General features: G+C 33.8%; 1 protein-coding gene across 1 annotated transcript in view; it reads right to left on the reverse strand.

Annotated features, from left to right (window-relative positions):
* Positions 1-27,701, reverse strand: part of LOC118271766 (espin) — a 132,510-nt gene extending 104,809 nt beyond the window's left edge. The window contains exon 1 of the mRNA XM_035587964.2: positions 26,933-27,701. Coding sequence (XP_035443857.2) covers positions 26,933-27,363 — 431 coding nt within the window. The 5' untranslated portion in view covers positions 27,364-27,701. The remainder of the gene's footprint in view (positions 1-26,932) is intronic.
* Between the last annotated feature and the right edge of the window lie 41 nt (positions 27,702-27,742).

Here is a 27,742-nt window from a genome sequence, read left to right on the forward strand (position 1 = left end):
TTAGCCATGTCCTTTGCATCTTAAGTCTACTAGAGCATTTAGCATCATGAAACTTAAAACAAAAGTAGTCTTACCAATTTTAGTAAAAGTAATTCTGCTAAAAAACCACACTCGATTAATTGGCAAACCTGCTGTTGCCTTGCCAACCGTGAAAATAAATACATATGGTCACCCACGCATAACATAGCATATCATTAGCAAATGAATATAATTATACCTACGTAGGGTCAGTCTGTTATTTGCAAGCTTGGCTGGTGAATTGATGCCCTATGATTCCAACTTCCAAAGTAAGATTCTTGTCAAAGAAGTTTCTTGCTAATTCGAAACTAAATTTTGGAACGAACTGATTGATAGACTGACAGACGATTATTTATTTCTTAATCTGTTGACGTTTCATAAGTACCTGTTTATGGATTAGTTGAAATAAATGCTTTGAATTTGAATTTGAGTATTTTAGTTGATCCCATCATCTAGGATGATGACACTAGATGACACCACTCTTCCTCGTCCAGTGCAAAGAGTCCCAAAGAGCCGACAAAGGGACAGCACGTTTGACACAGACCAAGCAGCAGCGCTCTATGAAAAACCCTTTTAAATTGTAATGTGTAGTTTGCCTACCAAATATTGAAATTATGTCAAACCATCTTATGTAGAGGCTACAATTCTGGTTACCTGCGTAGTTTGTGTTAACAAACTAATTTTTTATGTCCTTAAAAAAAGGAACAAAAATTCATTCAAGGTAAAAAAAAAAACAGACAACACATAAACAGGACGCCACGCGCCATATTTACAAACTAAAAATCGAAATCCAAGAATTGTAACACAAACAATCTTTGACAATGGGTATTGTTGACTAAAAGCCGAGAGCCATCTCGGAAAATGATAACATGGCCAATTACAAACAATACCTACAAATTACATAGTAAGGAGAAATTTGTATGTTATAGAGTCATGACCCATTAAAGGGTCTTCAATTAATGAGGAAATTAGATCACACTAATATTATAAATGTGAAAATGTTCCCGTTAAAAAGGTAGGCAGACAGGCCGGTCGCTTCTAACCGGCCTATCAGTAAGTCATTGGTGGAGGCCTATGATCAGTAGTTGACGTCTCGTGGCTGATATGATGTTGATGATGATATACTAACTCTGCAAAATCCACTTAAATTATGTACTAAGGGCGTAAATATATTTTTTTTATTATAGCAAACAGAAACACAGTTCCACGGAGATGTACAACAACCTACATTGACTTTTCGCAATTCCCGATACCCCAAGAACTCTTAAATTCCTAACCCCTAAAAGGCCCGCAACGCACTTGTAACGCCTCTGGTGCCGTATTATGAACTTTTAAACATCCATGCAAGTTCCGGGCAATTCACTTCACGCCCGTAAACTGCCTGGCTAAAATTCGTATTATGACATACATTTATTAGGCCGCCTTCTGAATTGTTCACTTGGTCTATGGCTGGTTTGTAATGTTTGCCGGCAACGTTCGGAAGTATAAATTTTTTATTTTCGGTAAGTTACGGTTTTCTTTTAGTATTGAAACATAAGATAATATATTTCCAAAACAGAATATATCATAAAACAATACGTACAAAACATAGTGAAATATAAATCAAATAATATTGACCTTGGATAACAATTTAAATTGGACTTGTACGTTATGTGATATAGATATAGTTTCCGAACGCAGCTTGTACACTGCAGTTGATTCAACTCAACGAGAGGCGGGAATTACAAGTGGTTGGTGGCATTGTATGTGCTTTGTATACTTATACATTGAAAATGAAACAAAAAAAAATACGTTTGTATCGATACAAATGCGCGGCACCGGCGCGTTTAAAAACGTGGTGTGCATAGGCCATTAGAAGCAGTAGGCACTAACCTTTTAAAAACTAAAAAAGGGACAGGAGGATATATAAATAAAACACCAATATTAGTATAAAATATGTATTATTCATCTTCAATAATTAGGAGAATGTCATCTTAGAATTGTGTAGGGGTCGGGGTACGTATATTTTTTGCTTTCCCAACTGAGATACCATATTATACTGGCTGAGATGCACGCCACTGACGAATATCTGATAAAATCGCCTCATCCTCCAAGACTCTTCTGCCAACAGAGTTACTGCGAACAGTCGCAATCGTACAATTTACACAGCGATCCATGTCGTCAATATCCGATTGATAGGCTTAAACAGTTGTCCAAAATAGAGAGTCAGGTAATTTAGAGATGCAAGATCCGTCAAAAGTCCTTTATAATGCCGAGGTCGTGGGGTTTAACAATAAAACATGGAAAATACGTGCGCACTCAGAACGAAACACAACGAACGAGTGTCATCTGTCAATCGGTGACTGACTGATGTCAGACAGAAGTGTTTTAAGAAGTTTAAATCACAGAGTACCGTTATACATAAATGATTATTTAGTTTTATAACTTAATTTAAGTTTTCTCGCTTCCTAGATAGAAACAAGGTACCATATTTTGTGATTTCCCTTAGAAAAATATGACGTTTTTTTTTAATATACATTTCAACTAGTTAACTGCTGGGCCCAAAAGTCCCCTTCTCCTTTTTTTATTCGGTTGCAACAAGTACTTGTTGAATTTTTATTTTCGATTTTCAATTTTTGTTTTCTTATTTCTATGAGTAGCCGGTGCACCTCTTCCTTGGTAATGCCACGTCACCCACGTGAACATTCATGCCTGAGGTGGTATATTCTCCATTGTAGTTTCGGATTTCGTCAGACAATAAAAGCCTCTTCTGCTGATGTCGATGGGAAGTTTTGGCTGATATCTTCTGAATGTTTTTGCAATTGATGTTTTTGATGTTTTTTGCACAGACATGAGGTTTAAGCACATCGCAAAGATTCGCACTAAATCCTCGGTAAGCCTATACCTTTTAACCAATTCACGGTCATCGATCGAGAATGGGTCACATTGTTAGCGTATTTTACGCTGTATGGCTATTTGGCGCCTCGGCTCCTCGTCACTACTTGCCAAAAAATCAAATATTACCAATTCCTCACACATTATGATAAAAACACTAAATAAAAACCCTAAAACAAACTTTTCAAGACTAAGCAATTCAGTTTAAGCTGCAAGTAAGACGCTTTTATTGAATTGTTTTGAAAGTCGTAATTTGACAACTAACATGAGAATTGAAACGTCGAAATAGCGTTCATAATACGCGTAACGCCAGCCAGCCAGCCAAAAGTCGTGCAGAAATCGGTTTGTGTTGTCACGTGACCACTAACTGGCTGGCAATAGTGTTCATAATACGAATTAGCCAGGCAATTCAATTCACGGCGTAAACTGACTGGAAATAAGAGTTCATAATACGGCCCCTGGTGATCCGTCTGTTCACATACCGGCTTATTCCATAAAAAAATAAGTTATAAGTCCCAATATCACAGCACACATCTATTACCACACAAAAACTACAATGCCAATATTTAGGTACTTCAAATTACTCGGTCACCGACAATGTTTTCCTATTCACCAATATTACCAACAGGGGCCGTATTATGAACTCTTATTTCCAGTCAGTTTACGCCGTGAAATGAATTGCCCGGCTAATTCGTATTATGAACACAATTGCCAGCCAGTCACTGGTCACGTGACAATACAAACCGATTTCTGCACGACTTTTGGCTGGCTGGCTGGCGTTTACGCGTATTATGAACGCTATTTTGACGTTTCAATTCTCATGTTAGTTGTCAAATTACGACTTTCAAAACAATTCAATAAAAGCGTCTTACTTGCAGCTTAAACTGAATTGCTTAGTCTTGAGAAGTTTGTTTTAGGGTTTTTATTTAGTGTTTTTATCATAATGTGTCAGGAATTGGTAATATTAGATTTTTTGGCAAGTAGTGACGAGGAGCCGAGGCGCCAAATGGCCATACAGCGTAAAATACGCTAACAATGTGACCCATTCTCGATCACTGACCGTGAATTGGTTAAAAGGTATAGGCTTACCGAGGATTTAGTGCGAATCTTTGCGATGTGCAAATAACATAAAAAAAACATCAAAAACATCAATTGCATCCAAACATCCAGAAGATGTCAGCCAAAACTTCCCATCGACATCAACAGAAGAGGCTTTTATTGTCTGACGAAATCCGAAACTACAATGGAGAATATACCACCTCAGGCATGAATGTTCACGTGGGTGAAGTGGCATTGCCAAGGAAGAGGTGCACCGGCTACTCATAGAAATAAGAAAACAAAAATTGAAAATCAAAAATAAAAATTCAACAAGTACTTGTTGCAACCGAATAAAATTGCAAATAAAGGAGAAGGGGACTTTTGGGCCCAGCAGTTAACTAGTTGAAATGTATATTTAAAAAACCGTCATATTTTTCTAAGGGAAATCACAAAATATGGTACCTTGTTTCTATCTAGGAAGCGAGAAAACTTAAGTTATAAAACTAAATAATTATTTATGTATAACGTACTCTGTGATTTAAAACTTCTTAAAACACTTCTGTCTGACATCAGTCAATCACTGATTGACAGATGACACTCGTTCGTTGTATTTCGTTCTGAGTGCGCACGTATTTTCCATGTTTTATTGTTTAACCCCACGACCTCGGCTTTATAAAGGACTTTTGACGGCTCTTGCATCTCTAAATTACCTGACTCTCTATTTTGGACAACTGTTTAAGCCTATCAATCGGATATTGACGACATGGATCGCTGTGTAAATTGTACGATTGCGACTGGTCGCAGTAACTCTATTGGCAGAAGAGTCTTGGAAGATGAGGCGATTTTATCAGTTATTCGTCAGTGGCGTGCATCTCAGCCTGTATAATATGGTATCTCAGTTGGGAAAGATACCAAAAAAATATACGTACCCCGACCCCATCACAATTCTAAGATGACATTCTCCTAATTATTGAAGATGAATAATACATATTTTATACTAATATTGGTGTTTTATTTATATATCCTCCTGTCCCTTTTTTAGTTTTTAAAAGGTTAGTGCCTACTGCTTCTAATGGCCTATACACACCACGTTTTTTAAACGCGCCGGTGCCGCGCATTTGTATCGATTCAAACGTAATTGTTTTTGTTTCATTTTCAATGTATAAGTAGAATTAAATGATAATGATGATCATTCTTCACAGTACACAATTCCTTCCAACTCTTCACAGCGCCTTCGCCTTACGCATTCAAATGCTCGGAAATATTTTCCCACATTCTCCTTGTAGGTATGCTTTCGAGCATGAGCGCTCTTGTTGTAAAAACTATATCTATATAGCGTTCGAAAACTATATCTATATCACATAACGTACAAATCCAATTTAAATTGTTATCCAAGGTCCAATATTATTTGATTTATATTTCACTATGTTTTGTACGTATTGTTTTATGATATATTCTGTTTTGGAAATATATTATCTTATGTTTCAATACTAAAAGAAAACCGTAACTTACCGAAAATAAAAAATGTATACTTCCGAACGTCGCCGGCAAACATTACAAACCAGCCATAGACAGAGTAAACAATTCAGAAAGCGGCCTAATAAATGTATGTCATAATACGAAATTTAGCCAGGCAGTTTACGGGCGTGAACTCAATTGCCTGGAACTTGCATGGATGTTTAAAAGTTCATAATACGGCCCCTGTTCTCTTATAATACGGATTAATTTCAACACTCTCCCTACTTGGCCACGTCTACAAGATTTGTACATACAGACAAGAATTCGATACTCATTTCACTTTTTCCACTGGAAACACTCGATTATGTAGATTACCTTGGACACCATGTAAAGTAAATAAGGCAATTCATCTCGTCGTAAAAGTAAAAGTCCCTTGACATGACGAAAGTTCGCTTTTACATAAATTAAATTAAAGTTATAAGATGTCGCGTTATTGTTTTATTGACAATATTTGATTAAACTAATATAATACAGGTTTTTGCGATCGAGATGAATAACCAATCACAATTTAAAGACTGTCTTATAATTGATTTTTGCAATTGTTCGATTGAATTTATCGATGTTAATCGATAAGTTATGATAACTAAGATTTACAGGTTATTTAATTCATTAGTCAAGCGGTCGTTAGAGCGCCATTGATTTACTATTATCGAGTCAAACAAAATAATATTGAATTGTAAGATTATCGATATTTTTGAAACAAAACTTAACGGGATGTACAATACCTAACACAGACTGTCATACTCATAGTTATTTAATGGCTATTAACCCAGTCCTCAGCAATTGTTTTCGGAACAAAATCGTTACTAAGGAATAGTTTAAGTAATCATTAAATGTCTCTAAGTACAGTAGAGACTGGGATGCGGCTAGATGTAAGGTTCACTCATTTTTAAATGAATTATGTAACATGGCTGACAAAATTACCACCAACAACTAACTTAGCTACTTCTTTCCAAATTCATTTTTTACAAATTCAAAAGTGAAAACAATGCAAAACCAGTTACATTGTTGACTCATTAACCTGTTCGCAATGCAAAATATTCAGACGTACATTTCGCGAGAGACGAATAAATTACAACGCTTATTAATCAAAAGTAAACATTTCACTTGGAAATTAAAATAAAATAAAATGATATCTTGATTAATGTAATACAGCATTTCAAGCTACCCTTTTGTCAAATAGGTGTAGGAATTTCTACTTTAACTTGTTGTAATTGAGTTGAAAATGCGTTGAAGGAATTTGACAGCTCGGGACGCTTATAGTCTGTGGTCAGCTGACGGCCATCTTGTAAACAAATTCAAATGAGCTAGGTATTACGATTGGCAGTTTGTTTGAAAGTGAAAATGTCCGCCTATGGCCTATGGTTTTCTAATAATAATTGTCTAGGTCGTAAATATCGAGTATTCATAGATAAGTTACGGGTGAAATTGACTGACCTTACGGCCTACGACTTTTGGTTTTGTATCATTTTTGCACAAGTGATTCAATTTTTTTTTTTGTTACAATTCTATTATTTATTTATTTTGGTTACAATTGCACCTGGTAAAAAGCCTTTTAAAAGATTAAGCTAAGGCCTAAGCATAATCGAAATATCCCATTGCCCATGTCAGTCCACGACGAGGAGTTAATAGACAAATTGGGGAACGCAGTTTAAAAGGTTCCATATTCTTACGAAACTTGCGAGAAGAATTCTAGGGTTAATGCCATATGTACTCTACTCTGCTGTCACCACACGGCCTGCAATGGGTACAATTACCTATAATATAGGTACTGGAAACAATTTCAAATATAGTACCTACACATACGCAAACACAGAACCTACTAGAAACCACACATAATTAACCAACCATTATAATGACACCACTTAACACGATTACACAGTATTTAGCTATTTAGTAGAAAACTAAAACGGACCACTTCTGTGCACACGTGTACTTTAGTGAAGAAAGCTACCCTGCGCCCGCGCAACCGGTCGCGCGGGATGCGCACGATCATGTGCAGTAAGCACTTTAGTAAATGAGTGTACATGGAAACTGTTATAGCTGTTTATTTAAAGATCGACTGTTTGAAATCGTTTTGGACTTCCTTAGCTAAATGTAGAAGGATGACAAATGACAGATGACAGAAGTCGCACATATGAAGTTATAGTATACAAGTTATGTGAATAAACATGGATAGAAAATCCCAACGAACAACTGTTGTGCAGTAACCCCTCAAGGCAGGGGTCGGTCGGAGAACCCTCCATTTCTTAGGGAACTTTACTTTCTGTTCCCTAAAGTGTGACCCTCCTTTGTACAGTCCGGTAGGAAATGCCGGCGTCATCTAGTTATTTTAGAGATTGACGTGTAAAAGTGTTATCTTGTAATCTACTTGCAAAAATAAATATCATTTATCATTTATATTTTGTGCGGATTTTGAACGTAGACTTCGTGGCTGAAATATCGTAAACCAGTAGCCAAACCACTATAAATATATAATTCCCAGCATCCGTTCGTGTATTAGCAGTATTAGTTCAGGTATCGGCTCCATGGTCTAGTTAGTTGACAGGTAGCCGCTATGAGACGAGACGAGCCTACGTACACACATTATAATAACTGTTCCTATAATAATAGGCCTATAGGAATGTAATTTACACTGAAACACGGTTTAATTTGCACAAGGGGGCTTTTCTACCAGAGATGTGCTATGCTACGTTGCTGTGGATGCGTGTGATTGCCACTAATCATATTCATTGGTACTCATAGATTAGGACTGGTGGAAACGGAATCAACTAAGATATATGTATATATATGTAATCGTAGGACGTGATTCTGTAACCAGAAAAACGAGTAGGCAGCCTTTTCCTAAATAATAACCCAATTTCATTTATTGTCCCAATTATTTTTGAGAGTATGTACTCAAGTCGCCTACTATCGCCTATTACCGGGTAAATTACATCGTTAAATTTTGGGTCACCCTTTATATGTGTTGTTGTAAGTCTTACGTGAATTATTAACGAAAAAATATTATAATTGTTCAAACTGTTAATTAAGAATGTTAATATATCACTGCGAACAGACCATGTATTACATAATTAATTAAGATATAATAAAGTAAATGTTTTAAACGGAATATTAATATTTATACTTTGTTTCCATTTCTAATTGGGATTGCTTGGGTATGTATGAAGTAATTAAGACTGTATTTTATATAACAACTCTATATAACAATAACATCACATAACTAGTACCTAATCTAAAAATAATTAAGTAGAGATGAGCTGTAAGGAGGTACTCGTAGGTAGGCGTCACGCAAGTAATGTCCTCGATTACTTTTAAGACTCACATAAAAAAATTCAATGGTGAAATTAACTGTACCTACTTATATTTATTTATACTTTATTGTACACCATAAAATCACATAGGACATAGAAAGCACAGTGTACAATGGGCGGTCCGCTTAGTAAAAAAGTGTCTGGTAAGAGCTAATATACATTATAATTGGTATCCCACCTAGATAACAATGTTCATAATTCAATTTCCTTTTTCAACTACCGTAGTAAATTCAAAGTTACACAATGCGTAATACGATCGCATATCTGCTACTTGGAGCAAAACTAAATGAATTTTAATGGTGGTGTCTCGCAAAACAAAGAAAGCATTAAAATTATATCACAATTAAATGCTATAAACACTCGATTTACTACAAACAATGCTTTTTATCGTTAAATATCGTATTCTCGTAAATAGATACGTGAGTATGTAAGAGATATCAATAGCTTACAAACGTATTATATGAGAACTATATTATATTACATTAAGGAAAGCCATAAAGCATTTGAATTTGAATAGTTGAGTGACCCACACGTCCTACCATCGATCAAGGAAAGTGTCGATCGATTCTCTCGTTAAAAATGTGTATTGGGATAGATATCTAATCGGCATTTTTTAATTTTCTTAACTTTTATTAGAATCTAAAACATTGCATCTAAAAAATCGGTCTGATATTAGACATTTTTTAGCCTTTGGCAGTCGTAATATTATGGCGATTTTGATACCATCTTTAGATGTTTCTCATTGTACTTAGTTCTGATTGAGCTGAAATTTTGTATACACGTTTAGTTTGCATGACCATATATGCTAAGCTGCATAAAAGTTGTTTTAAAACGGCTTACCAAATTTTTTTTAAAACCCCGTTCAACTCGACTAATAAGGCATCATCTTTTTTCTCATTATAAACGTGGACATCACATAAGCTCATGCAATTGATCTGCCGTTATGTGTGTTGATAAAATATACAAATTATAATGAAATTACGTATGATTCTGGAACGCGGTGCGGTCGCTCCTCTCCTCGATAAACAGTTACCAACGGGATCCAAAGTGTGTGGCCATCCTACTTAGGTATTTATAACGTAACAAGTATATTATCATGTATGATTCAATTTGTGCCATAAATAGAATTAATAAGAAATATTTTGGTTGTTTTTTTTTAATTTCTTTTCTAAGACGACAATAGAAAATGGGTGTCCATATGCACTCGAGTATTTCTAATAAATTAACTGTAATTTTGAGCTGTTGAATAAATGATCTAGATTGCCGTCATTCTGATATTAAAATCATAACTTCAATGAAATTATTCATTATTGTGTAATTTTGTTCACATAGTCCTATGAGCGCCATCTAGGTTCTCTCTCTGTAACTATAACACATACGTAGTTCATCTACTCGACAACAGATGGCGCTGAACAGTTTCTCAACCATAATTACGATAGTTGTTGCAATACAGTAATTCTAAGTTAAATAACACCCTCCTCAAAACGTGAAAGTGGTTGAATAATATAAATTGTAATAAAAACAAATTGCCTTTTACAGATAGATAGATAATAATGTTGGTCAAGTCGCTTTTCCGAGGTAATTGAAAATCAAGTGAAAAGGTATTTGTGACACGGTTGGGCGATTCAAAAGATGTACTTTCGTTGATCAACTGCCCTTAACATTACCGGCCATTACCCTTGCTAGAGTAACCATAAACCAGATTGCGAACCAGCTGTAAATGTTCTCAGTAATCTTTATTGCTAGTTTAAATATTCACGTTCCTTGCAAATTGCAACTGGCACAGTTTTAAATACCATGTTAGCGTTTATTACCGCGAGTTACGGTCAATTTTATAGTCCACGTTTTATAATAAGGTATACTTAGTATTATGCTTGTTTATTATAGATACAGGTACTTTAATATCTAAGCCTGAAGTATCTAAATTATACACTATTTTTACTAATATTTATGCTAAAAGTAAACGGCAAGTTGTATTAAAGAAAAAAAGGATTACGCAACCGTGGGTTGACTTAGAATTAAAGAAAAAAATAGAACATAGGGATTGGTTGTTTAGAATATGGAAATCTTCGCCCAATAATATGAACAATAGATTAATATATACACGATATAGAAATAAGGTAAATAAATTAATAGATAATGCTAAAAATAGGTACAGAAAAAAGGAAATTGAAAAATGTGATAAGGATTTTAGGAAAATATGGGCTAACATAAATAAATGGATAGGTACCCCTAAGACAAGCTTAGATGGGGTTATATTAAAATACTTAGGCCAAACTGACAATATGTACAATATATGTAATAAGTTCTCGGAAACATTCACTGAAGAAATAATTAAAATTAAGCACAACTGTGATAGTAACCTTTTAGATAGAAGTTCCTATATAAAACCTAGTGATAAGTCATTTTATTTTAAGAAAGTTGAAGCTAGTACCATAGAAAAATATATAAATAGTTTAAGTAGCAACAAGGGACCGGGTATAGATGGCATAAGGGTGCAAGACATAAAAGCGGTCAAGAAACAAATTAGTCCAATTTTGGCAAAGTTTATTAATATGTGTGTTAGTGAAGGAGTTTACCCGGATCTATTGAAAAAGTCTATAATAAGACCTATATATAAACAAGGAAATCATTTGGATTATAGCAACTATAGGCCGGTGGCAATATTAACAGTAATAAATAAAATAGTAGAAAAAGTAATAGTTAATCAGGTTAGTAGCTATCTAGAAAAATATAATATAATATCAGAGTCACAGCACGGGTTCAGACGCGGGCGCAGCACTGCTACCGCGCTTGCCGAGTTCACCGACTACGTAAACAACAGCCTGAACCAGGGTAAGTTTGTCACAGCATTGTTTATAGACTATAAAAAAGCATTTGATACTTTAGAGCATGACGTGCTGCTGCGCGCTATGGATGAATGTGGTGTAAGAGGACCCATCAACCGCTGGTTTAAAAGTTACCTGGAGAACAGAACTCTTCGCACGTACATAGACGGCACCGTTGGGGACGAGGTAAACGTGAACCTGGGTGTACCGACCGGCTCGGTCTTCGGCCCGGTAGGGTACATCATGCACGTGAACAGTGTGATCAACGTGATAAAACACTGCACCACGTATATGTACGCAGACGACATGTGCCTGTTATACTCATCCACTAGCGCGGCGGATGCGCAACACCACATGCAGGCAGATTTTGAAAATATAATAAGGTGGGCTCATGATAACGGGATAATTCTAAATTTTGCTAAAACTAAGTTGATGTTGATATATTCCCCCTATAGTGGCTATAAGAACCAAATACAGATACACTTAACAGGTCATACATACGAATGTTTGCATAATAAAAAAAATAGATGCCAATGTACTAATATAGACAAAGTAGATAAATATAAATATTTAGGTTTAAAGGTGGATTGTAATTTAAATTGGAAGCTACAAGTCAATGATGTGTGTTCCAAACTACAGTCGATCCTGGGTAAATTCTTTCACCTCAGTAAGTTTGTAAGTAAAAAAGTTCTGTATGTTTTGTATTTCGCACTTGCCGACTCACTAATTAGTTATGGCTTGAGTAGTTATGGACTTACATTTAAAACACAATTAGATTTAATTAAACAACTACAGATTAGATTGTGTAAACATCTTGTTAGCAAAAAGGTGAAATTAAAATATAAACAGAATTACGACGAATTGCTAAAATACCGAAAGATAATACCAGTGCATGAAAAAGTTGAATATTTAATAGCTGTAGAACAATACAATATAGATAAATACAAAGAAGCTGTAAATCATAAATATAAAACTAGGAATGCTGCTCAACGAAAACTTGTAATACCGCATGTAAAAAACTATTATGGCAAAAGAACCAGGCAATATTTAACACCAACAATATTTAATAAGATAGATATTTTAAGGGACTCGAACAAAATTAGTAATATGTGTAGTTTGAAAAAAAGACTGAAGAAATACTACTTAAAGGATATAAAAATGTAATGTACCTAAGAATATATAGATATGGAGATATATATATATATATATAAGATAAATATGAATATTAACAATATGTATGTGATAAGTTTTTGTTTTATATAAAAAAGTATTAACGTAGATAAGTACATAATAATATAAAAGATATAAGAATAAGAATTGTAAATTAAAGAGCGCCATTATCGCCAACAAACTGACTTACAGTTTGGCGATTTTTGTATGTATTTTTATATGTATGATTTAAGTGAATAAACGATTTAAAAAAAAAAAAGTAAATAAGTACCGTACCTATATCTAAATCACAAATTTGTTTCGGAAGATTTAGGAACAGGTTTTTTTAACAGTAGTTATGAGAAGTTGGACAATATTAACAACTCTCTATCTTCCGCGCGGTTTTACTCGCTCTGCGCTCTTCTCGAATCGAATCATTTCCAGACGGAACTACTAATTTAATTATTATAATATTAGCACGTTCAAACAAACAAATAAACTCTTCAGCTTTATATAATTTAGTGTACATGAACATACTATTCTGCATATTAGCAATATGTTACATTACCTGCATTGTTCCATATTTTCATTCCCTAATTAATGACTTAATTAGGTACAAAAAAAAGGTTTCCCTTGAAACTAACAATAAATCATCACTCGATGCACTAGGCAAGTACTATGAAATCTCATTTGTGAGTATAATCGTGTTTACTGCACTGGCTGGCACCGACCGTCCAACACAACTCACTTTGTAACAATAACTGTCGACATAAGTGATAATTAAGACATAAGTAATGGTCGTTGCTGCCATAATGAAGGATATTATTGTCATGACGGAATTTTGTATTAAACTTGCCTTTAAAAGAACTTCTAATTCTTACTGTGGGTATGGTAAAACCCGATTAATCTATACTTCTATACTAATATTATAAAGCTGTAGAGTTTGTTTGTTCGTTTGTTTGTTTGAACGCGCTAATCTCCGTAATTACTGGTTCGATTTGAATAATTCTTTTTGTGTTGAAGAGTGCAGTTATAGAGGAAGGCTATAGGCTATAAAACATCACGCTATGACATCGTAGTGATAAGCCAGCAGCCTGTGTGAGTCCATTTCTGGTCTATGGGCCACCTCTACATTAGAGTATTTGTCATAATCTGCAGTCTTCACTCTCCACACCTTGGCAAAATGGGTGGAGATGACAGTTCCAAAGGTTAAGGTTTAACATAAAGCCTTGATTGGTGTCATTACCCCTATAACAAAAAATGGCTGTGACATACGGACGGACAGGCAGACATTACGAATCTATAAGGGTTCCGTTTTTTGCCAGGTGGCTACGGAACTCTAAAAATTGGAATATTATCAAACATTTTGATCTCAAAATTCAAACCCGTATCGTGGTATCCAACGGTCGAAGCAAAAAGTACCGTGCTTAAATATAATTATTGTCATTGTTGTAGACATTACATAATAATAAATCCATTGTAAACTCACTACTTACATAGGTACCGAGTTTAAAAAGTAATGCATTACATAACATACCATAATGTCTTTTGTTATTCTTTTTTCTTTTTTTGTAAATTACAAAAAACTAATCGGCAATAAGTCCAAAATGAAAGCAGCAAATTATATTCCGTTGAAATTGAATTTAATTCGGTGTTTCGATTATTTCCGATAGTTGTCCGATTTCGTTCTGCCTCTATCGGCCACAGTGCGGCCTCAAAAACAATTTTTAAATGACTGTTTATTCAGATAATAGGTTTTTAATGGGTTTAAAGATTAAGAGAAATGTCCCTATCGATGTAGCTTTTAAAAGAAGAAAAGTAGCTATGACTCTTTACTAAAATTATTTACTGTGTCTCGGGTGCGTTCACAAATACATAAAATCACATGTACATTAACCCCAGACCACAATTTATCACACAAAGAGTTGTTCTATTTTTATAATAACTATCGTGAGACATACTAAATTAACTAAAAATCATGGTTTAATCACGTAAAGTAAACGTAGAGCTATTCTCCATTAATTTACGTGAGTAAACCGTGATTTTTAGTTAAGAGGTATTCTATGCGGGCGGGTAAATTTCCAAAATTTAACGGCGTCATTATCCTCAACCAAAAGTTAACAATTCTGCCGATTGAAACACAAAATTTGGTTTCAATAAATTAAGCCGTGTCACTGCTCTCAACCAATCCAATCAAAAGAATGATAATAAGCTACCACAATGCTTAATAACGCGGGAGAATAATGATTTGTTAAAGTTAAAGTTTTTTGAAAAATTACTCGAAAATAGAACCTACAACACATTGGATAGCTGTCGATTCCACAACTGCTCATCCAATCGCTTAACTATCAGAGATAATGAACTAGCTAAATCCGTTTTCAATTCATAAAATAACCATAAATAAGTGTCTCATAACAAAGCAGTCGATTCTAGCCACTTGTCTCTGTTTACTTGCATTGTATAATCGAATAAAATCAATTCGATCCCACAACCTAAGTCGGTCAACTTTTCTTTTTTAATTTTATACGGAGCGGCAAAGAGTATCTTGTCGTTATTTTTTTTTTCTTATTTAGTCTGTGAGCTGGCTTTGAGTCATTATATGTTTTTTTTTTTGTATTTGAAAATAGAGTGACTTGGTAACAAGTGATGTAAACATCCATAATTTCAGAATATTTTACTTAGTTTATTTATTATAACTTTTGTGAGACATACTAAATTAATTATTACTACTGTCAGTGAGATAATAAAAAAATATTAGACACGTATTTTTGGTTTTGTCATAAGATAACAAGACTTAGATAAAACGAATCAAAGTTGGAGCGTTGAACAAGCTCCCGGAAAATGTGGTTTCAGCCCTAAATGTGAACCATTTTAAAAATCAATTAGACAAATACACGGCACTGCTGGGCCGGCTCGACCGGAGTGATACCACGGCCTTACTGAAAACCGACGTGAAACCACACTTACGTTGTATTTCGTTGTGTGAGTGAGGTTACTGGAGGCCAATTCCCCCTTCCCAATCTTTCCTATCCCCGATTCATCAACGACCCTTAAATTCCTAACCCCAAAAGGCCGGCCACGCACTTGTAACGCCTCTGGTGTTTCAAGTGTCCATGGGCGGCGGCGATTGCTTACCATCAGGTGATACGTCTGCTCGTGTACCGGGTGATCCATAAAAAAGACTAAATATCTATCAAAGTACGGAACTACAACGGTCCCATTAACAAGGCAATGTATTCCTGCACTGCGTGGATGGTTAGTTTCCCCGGAACAACTTATGATAACAAGATGCAACTGCGAGTGTAACGCACTGTTGCCAATATGGCTGGCCATACTGACAGCTCGTCTCGCTGACACGCGAGGAATAATTCTAGAATCGAACTGACAATTATGTTGATATGGTGGCATGTTGTAATTGAGCTTGAAATCTTTGTTATGTGTAGAGAAAAATAAGATTTTATGACTGTGCCAGTAACTTGGGAGTATCCTTTTAAACAAAATAAAAATGTTTTTTAAGTCGGTCCATAAAAACTCATATGAAGGAATTTTTCATAACAGCGCCTTAACTATTTTCATAGCAGCTGTGGACTACCTAACGAATTTACCGGGGTTCCGGCTCGAAAAGCATGAGTATTAACAGGGTGGTTTTTAGTCAGTAAGGGTATGGCAATCCCTCTCACCTTACCCAAGGTGAGGGAAGCCATAGGATGATTTTCCCCCTTAAATAAAGAAACTCATAGACAAATGAAAAACTAATATACGCTTTGTTACTATTAGGAATCCTGATTCTAATGGTAATAGAATTTGGTAAAAGAAAAATAAAACATCTTTATTTTTATTTTCTATTTATCTTTATTTTTACATATGTCACGTTGTTATAGAACGTGGGGACATATTGATCCATCTTCTTTATAATCAAAATTCCCTAACGCTACACTAGCGCCGCCAAGCGTAAACACACATAAACAAAAAATTGTCCCACGTGGGCGCCAAATTAAAACATTAACGTGACATATTAATTACAAATAACACAATGGAAAGGCGACACAATAATTGGCAATAATACATTATTAATTGAAGATTTACACGAACGCTAGTCCAGTTTTTAATAAAATGGACATTACTAACACAATATTCGTGTAATCAAGTAATAAATACCTAACTATAAATTAAGAGTAATAATGAAATGTTTTACGCTTCATTTAATCAATAAGACATACATTTTGTTTGCTGCATGTTTCGACATTCTTTATGAAATAACTCTAGATAAAACGTTCTTAAGGAGATGCACTTAGTCCAGCAATGGACTGCGTAATGATAGATATTATACTTTTTTTTTTAATTTGCCCCGTCTAATGTTTTCTCCTGTGTCATGGGTGCATTTACCAATATAGAAATTCACATGCACATGACACCCAGACCCGAACACCAATTTGTGGAACATACAAAGAGTTGCTCCGTGCGGAAACGAACCCGCTGCACGTTACACGGCAGCCAGTTACCCAGGCGTTACGCCAACTTGTAACTTGCAGATATAACTATAACCTTTTTTAAAGAGAACTCTAATAAATTTTCGAAAAGCCTTAAAACTAAAGTACACAGTGTACTCTGATTGGCCGGCTCAAATGAACCAACCAATCAGAGCGCCGAACGCGCTCTCGTTTTGATTAGGTACTTTTGATTAAAGAGACTGTCAAAGAGAGATCTCGTAAATTAACTTAAAAATGATAGGTTACTATTACACATAGATACGTAATTTCAACGAAATGGTTTCTTCATACCATTATTTACTCTCACATAACAAATTCTATACAATTAAGTATATTATAATGAGCCTCAAACACGCAAATGTTACCCACCAACATATGTTCGGATACACGTCTGTCATGACGCATAATTGCGTAGAAATGTTGCCAGTATTTAAACTGCGCATGTCAACGCAAAAATGTACAATGCAATGGTAACACCGTTATTTTAAAAATAATTCGCCTTTCTACTATATTTTTATGTAAGATGTAGATAAATAAGTTTTCGGTGTTATTTTCTTTTTGTAAACAACAGTTTGTGTAGAGAAATTTTTGTCTATACGTCAACTCATTAAACTGTTCGGAAAGGCTACCTACTTGACTAGTTTCAAGCTACGACAAGGAACCATGGTAATGCGCAGCATATGAGTTATTACTGGTTAGTTATTTAATATGTCAGTGGGCGGGATAGTGTCTATAAGTAAATTTAAATTAAATACTAATACCTAACTATGATGAGAGATACTAAATTACTAGCCTACGCGACGTAGCCGCGTCCGCGCACGCTACTCATGAGGAAGAGTCCCTCTGTGTCTCGAAACTAGTAGAGCTTTTCTCAGTATATTTACGTGAGTAAGCCGTTATTTTTAGTTAAACGATAATTCATTATAAGCAATATAGCTAGTACTTCGATACATACATAGTTACTTACAATATTTGTTCATTAATTTATGCGTTGAAATAAGCATGTAACGCAAGTACCTATGTAGTATGTACTACAAAACTGTTTGGCGGGAAATGTCTAATAACGATCTAATTAGTAATTAGTACCTATAACTAATTAGTTGGCAGCATTAAATGGGTTACGTTTATTTGATTTCTTAATAAACAAATTGGTACTTTAGACATACTTAAGACGAAAACTACAAAATTGTGGCAGTATGAATTGAGACTAAAACGGCAGATAGTGTAAAAGGGCACGTCTTTTTGAATACGCTAATCTTTGGAATTACTGCTTCGAATTAAATAATCATTTTTATGTTGCGTCTAGTTTCTGCCAGCGGCTTCACCCGCGGTTCCGAAAGATAAAACGTGTCCTATGTCTTATTCCAGACCATAACCTACCCCTGTTCTAAATTTCAATTTGATCTCTTCAGCCATTTTGGTGTAAAATAATTCAAAGGTTGTCGGGGAATCAGGAATTGGGAAGATTGGTAAAGGGGTTATAGAGCCTCCAATAACCTCACTCTCACACCGAAACACAACGCAAGCGTTGTTTGACATCGGTTTTTCTGCGAGGTCGTGCTATCTCTGCGATCGAGCCGAAGCATAGCTCTCTTACACTTAAAATTATAATATTAGTATGATAATAAAACACAATTACGATCCCTACCAAGCCAAGCAGCGGGTAAAAGACAAAAGATAGAATAAAAAGAGAGTGAAAACTAAAACCTTATGACATACGAGGCCACAGATAATAAAATAAGTACCTAACACGTATTCTTAAATTTACTTGAAAATCAAGTTTTGCAACTAAAGTTTATCATCTGCGGGCATCATAAAACAAATTGTTTGTGTTTATATGCCTGATTGTGTCATCAAAATGATTATGACACGCGTCACTTTTCTCCACAAGTGTTACAAGCATGTAATCTGCTTTTTATTGATGTTTCGTAACAAAAGAATTCAACTAAGTAGGTGAGTAGTACTCGCGTTAAGTTATTGTTTCATCTTTTTGAAATTGAAAGTTAGGAAGAGGTTCAACGCTATAATTGTCTGTAATTAAATTTGGTACTTAACCTAATTGTTTGTGGAGTAACTTGGTACTTGATTATATTATGTCGTTTTTAACAACTTTATATCACTTACGTTGACTGGTTGGCGCAGTGGCTGTGTAGCGGATTCAATTACCGCTCAGAAAAACTCTTTTGTGATCTACAAATTGCTGTTTCGGGTCTGAGTGTCATGTATATGTGAACGTGTATGTATGTAAATGCACACATAACACAGGAGTAAATCCTAATATAGGGCAACGTTTAAAAAAAAAAGAATAAGAAAAAACATAAACCTGGCCGTAAACAAACTGAAACCAATTTTCATGAAGAAAAAAATTGTTTTAAATCGCATATTTATGCAACTCATAATAATGAATTTTATTTTCCTCACTCTCTTGTTTTTATTTTTTATTTTGTTTCCTCAAGATTGTTTTTTTTTTCTATTATATTTACCATACAGATTTCTACAATACCTAAATGATAATAATTGAACAACGACCTATTGAAATTGTTTTGCGCGGAATACAGGAAATGTCTATTATTTTTATTAATCTGATTCACAACCAAAGCAGGCGGTTTATTTGTATACAAGAAACGTATAATTATATCTAAACAAAACCGTAAACAGTCAACAGTCAGCAAATGACCTAGCTCAATGTAAACCCTGTCACCCCTTTATCCCCGAAAGGGTAGGCAGATGCAAATTACGGCACATAATTCCGCTATACAATATACACCCACTTTTCACCATTGTAATAAGTCTATTGCCATATACTGGGCACAATTCCAGACTGAATACTTAGAAATTTTCCAAAATTCTGAAAACGCCGAGTAATGACGACTCCAGCGCTCTAAGTACTTTTAAAGATAGCCCAAACTATCAAACTTCTTCAATATACAGTGAAACCTCGTTAAGTGAGACAGCCAAGGGACCTTCAAATTGGTATCACTTATAGAGGTATTCCACTAACCCAGTGTCTCAGATAACCAGGTATAAATGAATATTTGTCTCATTTACAGAGGGTTCCATTAATGGAGGTGAACATACGGGTTATTTCACATAAAGAGGTGTGATTCTTAAATAAAACAATGTTTTATGTGCACATTATAAATGAATAAGAATAAGTGAATCAACAAGCAAAACGATGTTGTCTCAGTTACTGAGGTTTATGCATTAAAATTCACTTGCTGTCTCAGTTATAGAGGTAACTAAAATGATAAATCGAAAGAACAAATCCCAGATATAGAGGGTTGTTTGTCCCACTAATAGAGGTGATTCAGTGCCAATGGGTAGGGACCTCAGTATGAGTTCCATTTGTGGAGGTTTCTCACTTATCCAGGTCCCACTTAACCAAGTTTCACTGTATTACCAACTTTACTGTCAAAAAAATAAGATTGTAAATCCAGAATCACCTGTCACCTGTTCAAATAACCATGTAGCCATTAAAATGACACATACTGAGCTAAGAAAACAACATGTTCGCGTGAAACAATCGTAGCCTTTAATTCCATTGCATACACGCTCCGGTGAGCAGTACATGCAGTCTTGCAAGAGGTTAATATCCTATGATATTATGAAAGTGAGGCTTTATAGAACCAGGCTCTCCTGGTTAATCATCAGCCCTTTGCTAGGTGTCCTTGTTTAGCCTATCTACCCCATGTAGCTGATCTTCATAGAGATAGACTATTATGCGTATGAAGGGTGATTTAGCTGCTAATGTCTTAAATTAATATACTGTAAAATTACTATATTGTACATTATCAGCACAAGGTCCTTTGAAGCCAAGGATACTCGAATACCTCAGAGCGAGACTTTATCAACTTTACTTTACTTTGTCAACTTAGCAGTCTAATAAAAATTTTTGTCGGCAACGAAACCCTATCGCGATTTAACTCGATCCCAACACCATGTATCGAGCTATATGGTAGTATTTGTACAAACGTTAAATTTAATGTTTGGTAGTTTATAGGCGTTGGAACAAAGTGCATCTTTTATAAAGATTATTTTCATATTTAACAAATTTTAATCTCTGCACCTAGAAAAAATCTTTAAAAATCTAGATGATTTTTAGCAGAAATTCCATAGCAAAAAGCTATCTTAATCCAAAAATGATGTATTCAAGTAGAAGTCCTAACAATAGGAAATCTTGTTATGTAATTTTTGTCATTGAAAAATCGATCTTATGGTTTAATGACATATCTAAGCCTGGGTTTCTGTTATGCTCTAATAGTTTTATGCTTATTACCATGTATTACATTATGTATGTACTTCGATAAATAATACTTATAATATCCCCATCCAGTGCTTTCGGAAATGCATGTAATCTCTTATTGGATATCACCTTTCCGTTTGTGGCATAATTCGTGTGGAATTAAAAGACTTCTCCGGAGTAGATCCTATTTAGGATCTAGGCTTATCTAGGCTATTTAGCCAAGATTACATTTCAAGGGAAATGTAGGTAAGCTCGTTGAAAATGAAATAATTTTTCAAATCGTTTCTTTCAAGTTCTCGGTAGCCCTAAAAGTTAACGAAACTTTTAAAAGTCTTCATTAGTTTGAAGATATTCATAATTCAGACCTCATTGTAACTACTAATAAAATCCTAAATTCAGATGGCCATGAGACCATAACATTTTAATGATTTTGAAAATATGAAATGACGAAATGTTGCAGTTGCAAGTGCAACAAGCATCCAGCAACTAGGTATTTAATGTTTACAAACATTTAAAAACCACATTAAAGAGTCCATTAATATTACTGTCTAATTAGGCGATACTCGTATATGGAGGATTAAATTAAATATCATCTATTAGACTATCAGACGATTAGACTGTCCAAACACTTTGTCGGTATCTCCTTTTATGAGATATCCTATTTTTAAATTCCTAATTTTTAGTACGAAAGAGTATAAGAATTTCGTATAACTAAAGATCATAAATCGATAGAGTACGATAGGTCACAATCACAAACAATACCAAAGATAAAGAAAAAGATAACTTAACGTGTCACGAATACTTCTCAAAATACAACTGCTTTGGAACTCCCGATTTCCTAGTTAAAACGCACAGCAAAAAGAGGCAGACAATAATCGCAAATATACAGTTGGTTCCCATACTTGTATACACCATAAACTCGCAATAAACACTACTTACCTTTTTCTAAATAGCTACAGACAAGTATACCGTAACTTTAGTACAGTCTATTTCTAACCGCGATAAAAAATATTACACTTTCCGTTATACCCAATCTATACATATAATAAAATCGTAGAAAAGTGCTGTCTGTACATTGAAAATAAAAATAAAAAAAATAGCAGGGGTTATTGTTATGTCGATGTCGAACCCAAAAATGTAATTAACTTTTTTTTTGTCTGTTTGTCTGTTTGTCTGTTTGTCTGTTTGTCTGTTTGTCTGTTTGTCTGTTCGTCTGTGCGCGCTAATCTCAGAAACGGCTGATCCGAGTTGGATGCGGTTTTCACGAATATATTGTGGGATGCTTAAATTTACATTTAGTGTTTGTTTCATGTCAATCGGTTCATAAATAAAAAAGTTATGTCAAATTAAAGAATCACGTCGAACATTCTATGCTCATACCATTAATCTCCGCAACTATTTGACGGATTTGGTTGAAATTTGGTACAGATATAGTTTAGAACCTTAGAAAGGACATAGATATATTTTTATTTCAAAAATCAAAAAATAAAATAAAAATAAAATAAAAATAAAATAAAAATAAAATAAAAATAAAATAAAATAAAAATAAAATAAAAATAAAATAAAAATAAAATAAAAATAAAATAAAAATAAAATAAAAATAAAATAAAATAAAAATAAAATAAAAATAAAAATAAAATAAAAATAAAATAAAATAAAAATAAAATAAAATAAAAATAAAATAAAAATAAAATAAAAATAAAAATAAAATAAAAATAAAATAAAAATAAAATAAAAATAAAATAAAAATAAAAATAAAATAAAAATAAAATAAAAAAAATTAAATAAAAATAAAAAAAATTAAATAAAAATAAAAAAAAATAAATAAAAAAAAATAAAAAAAAAATAAAAATAAAATAAACATAATCTATATACATATAATAAAATCGTAGAAAAGTGCTGTCTGTACATTGAAAATAAAAATAAAAAAAATAGCAGGGGTTATTGTTATGTCGATGTCGAACCCAAAAATGTAATTAACTTTTTTTTTGTCTGTTTGTCTGTTTGTCTGTTTGTCTGTTTGTCTGTTTGTCTGTTCGTCTGTGCGCGCTAATCTCAGAAACGGCTGATCCGAGTTGGATGCGGTTTTCACGAATATATTGTGGGATGCTTAAATTTACATTTAGTGTTTGTTTCATGTCAATCGGTTCATAAATAAAAAAGTTATGTCAAATTAAAGAATCACGTCGAACATTCTATGCTCATACCATTAATCTCCGCAACTATTTGACGGATTTGGTTGAAATTTGGTACAGATATAGTTTAGAACCTTAGAAAGGACATAGATATATTTTTATTTCAAAAATCAAAAAATAAAATAAAAATAAAATAAAAATAAAATAAAAATAAAATAAAAATAAAAATAAAAATAAAAATAAAAATAAAAATAAAATAAAAATAAAATAAAAATAAAATAAAATAAAAATAAAATAAAAATAAAATAAAAATAAAAATAAAATAAAAATAAAATAAAAATAAAATAAAATAAAAATAAAATAAAATAAAAATAAAATAAAAATAAAATAAAAATAAAATAAAAATAAAATAAAAATAAAATAAAAATAAAAATAAAAATAAAAATAAAATAAAAATAAAATAAAAAAAATTAAATAAAAATAAAAAAAATTAAATAAAAATAAAAAAAAAATAAATAAAAAAAAATAAAATAAAAATAAAAATAAAATAAACATAAAATAAAAATAAAATAAAAATAAAAATAAAAATAAAAATAAAAATAAAAATAAAAATAAAAATAAAAATAAAATAAAAATAAAAATAAATTTATTCCGGACATACAGCGCCATCTATTGTTCAATTTCGTACTTATAGTACGGAATTGAACAATGTCGGGCTGTTCCTATACTCCGTAGATAGATGGCGTTGATCGCACAATGGTGTAATTACAATTGTTCAGTTCATGTTATTGTTTTAATTCATTGGAAATTTGTTTTTACAAAATAGTAAAAAGCAATGAAAAATATAACATAATACAACTTTTAGTACAAAGAAAACGCTCTAACGGAGTATAGATAATTCTATGTCGATCGTTACACGACTTCGGTTCATGTTATTGTTTTAATTCATCGAAAAAAAGTTAACAAATAGTAAAAAGGTATGAAAAAAATTATATCAATATAATTAAACTTTTAGTACAAAGAAAATGCCCGAACGGAGTATAAATAAATAATCCAAGTTGTCTTTATCCTCGATAGATGGCGTTGGGATCGAAATAGATTGCGCTATGGTTTTGTTACAATTATTTGGTTGGGTATCGGCCGAGCGCTTCGGTACTATTGTAGAAAATGTGTATTATCAGTCGTATGATTATTTGTCTGTAGTGGTCCTGCTGTTTCGTATATTCTAAACTAGCTTTTGCCCGCGACTTCGTTCGCGTGGAATAGTGACTTCCGGCAAATTTTTGGTTTTAACCACATAGTTCCCGATCTCGCGGGATCTCTTCAAAAATGAGATGTGGAAGATATTCCAGGGAACTCTTCAAAAATCAACATAATGAGCTCTGCGTTTGAATTTAATAGATGTATACTCACTTAGGGCATTGAAAAAATAGTTTAAAAACGGACTTAAACTAACTTAAAACTAAAGAAAGCTACGAATTACGAATTTATAACAATTAAAAAAGAAACTATATTACAACCTATCCTCTATGCTATAATAACCAAGCTTAAACTAAATAATTTAAAAGAAACGACTTAAATCTAATCTAATTAATTTATAAATTAGACTTACAATTTTATTAAAAAAACTAACTACAGTAACTACTAATAATCGATATCAAACTAAACCTACGTTAAATAGTTTAACCAAAAAACCAGGAAAACCCAACAAATAAACTTATTAATTGACAAATACAACGAAACCAATTTAGAATATACGAAACAGCAGGACCACTACAGACAAATAATCATACGACTGATAATACACTTTTTCTACGATAGTACCGAAGCGCTCGGCCGATACCCAACCAAATGAATGTAACGAAACCCTAGCGCGATCTATTTCGATCCCAACGCCATCTATCGAGGATAAAGACAACTTGGATTATTTATTTATACTCCGTTCGGGCATTTTCTTTGTACTAAAAGTTTAATTATATTGATATTATTTTTTTCATACCTTTTTACTATTTATTTACTTTTTTCGATAAATTAAAACAATAACATGAACCGAAGTCGTGTAACGATCGACATAGAATTATTTATAAATAATTTATTTCTTATTTTTATTTTTTGATTTTTGAAATAAAAATATATCTATGTCCTTTCTAAGGTTCTAAACTATATCTGTACCAAATTTCAACCAAATCCGTCAAATAGTTGCGGAGATTAATGGTATAAGCATAGAATGTTCGACGTGATTCTTTAATTTGACATAACTTTTTTATTTATGAACCGATTGACATGAAACAAACACTAAATGTAAATTTAAGCATCCCACAATATATTCGTGAAAACCGCATCCAACTCGGATCAGCCGTTTCTGAGATTAGCGCGCACAGACGAACAGACAAACAGACAAACAGACAAAAAAAAAGTTAATTACATTTTTGGGTTCGACATCGACATAACAATAACCCCTGCTATTTTTTTTGTTTTTATTTTCAATGTACAGACAGCACTTTTCTACGATTTTATTATATGTATATATAGATAGGTTTCGTTGTATTTGTCAATTAATAAGTTTATTTGTTGGGTTTTCCTGGTTTTCTGGTTAAACTTTTTAACGTAGGTTTAGTTTGATATCGATTATTAGTAGTTACTGTAGTTAGTTTTTTTAATAAAATTGTAAGTCTAATTTATAAATTAATTAGATTAGATTTAAGTCGTTTCTTTTAAATTATTTAGTTTAAGCTTGGTTATTATAGCATAAAGGATAGGTTCTAATATAATTTCTTTTTTAATTGTTATAAATTCGTAATTCGTAGCTTTCTTTAGTTTTAAGTTAGTTTTCATCTTAAGTTCGGAAAGATTATAATATTTCTTTAGTTAAAGTCCGTTTTTAAACTATTTTTTCAATGCCCTAAGTGAGTATACATCTATTAAAATCAAACGCAGAGCTGATTATGTTGACTTTTGAAGAGTTCCCTGGAATATCTTCCACATCTCATTTTTGAAAAGATCCCGCGAGATCGGGAACTCATCATCATCATCATCAGCCTATAGCTATGGGAACTATGTGGTTAAAACCAAAAATTTGCCGGAAGTCACTATTCCACGCGAACGAAGTCGCGGGCAAAAGCTAGTTAGCTAATAAAAAGATTGTGCAAAATACAACGTTGCATTATTGTCTGCTACGGAATGTAAGATAATAATAATATGAATCGTCTAAACTCTTCAAAATCACCCATGTATTAGGTATGCTTTGAAGAATAGTAACAGAATTGTAAATGTATACCCCAGAAAAACAATACGAGCTAATTGTTATTAGAAAGTGAGTACTCACCCAAAGTTCCCGGGATAGCAAATGGGATGACAAACATGCATGTTGGGCGTTCTCTTCCCGCTGAAATGGTGCCCGCCATTGAAGATCACTTCTGAGCAGCATGGCGAGGAGCATCTCCCACTGTCTGTGCACTCCGAGCCGCAGCAGGAGCGGGAGCCGTCCGTGCTGCACCAGTGGTCCTCGCAGGGCAGCGAGTAGCGCCACTCCGGGGAGGGCACCCTGTAGCTGTACCGGCGGTCCCAGTGCGAGCTCAGGTCCGTGCAGCGCTCCACGTAGGCCCCCGCCAGCTGCTCCATGTACTGCTTGTACAGCCGCTTCTGCCGCTGGCTCTGCGACACGTGAAGCCTCAGCACGTTGAGGAAGCACATCTTGATCACGCGTAGGATCCGAGGAAACACGCCCGCGCTTTCCACCAACCGATACGTCGGCATATGCTCGACTACCAGAAACGCACGGACCACACGCCCGCGGAATCTCAGAGAAAACAGATTTTACTGTCGCTATTAGACCGCATTGCAAACGCGTCGTTAGTAAAGAATTCAGCCGTGATTTATTAATTTCCCGTTCGCTTTTGTCATGTATCCGATGTTTGTATAGGTAAAGTCGATTGTTTTCTATATCATGTGCTATCTTTTGTTGCAAAAGTTAACAATGATGTTGTTTGCTGGCGACTGTCAACAACTTGTTACATTTTAAATGTTCGCGCCCAACGTCACGGTTCCATTTGAATGGTCGCGAGTGCGCGGGAGCGCGGTTCGTGTCTGATGCCGTACTGCGCCTGCGCGGACGGCGCGACCGCCATAATCGTTT

Source organism: Spodoptera frugiperda, chromosome 5, assembly GCF_023101765.2.
Source record: "Spodoptera frugiperda isolate SF20-4 chromosome 5, AGI-APGP_CSIRO_Sfru_2.0, whole genome shotgun sequence".
In the NCBI taxonomy this organism is placed as follows: domain Eukaryota; kingdom Metazoa; phylum Arthropoda; class Insecta; order Lepidoptera; family Noctuidae; genus Spodoptera; species Spodoptera frugiperda.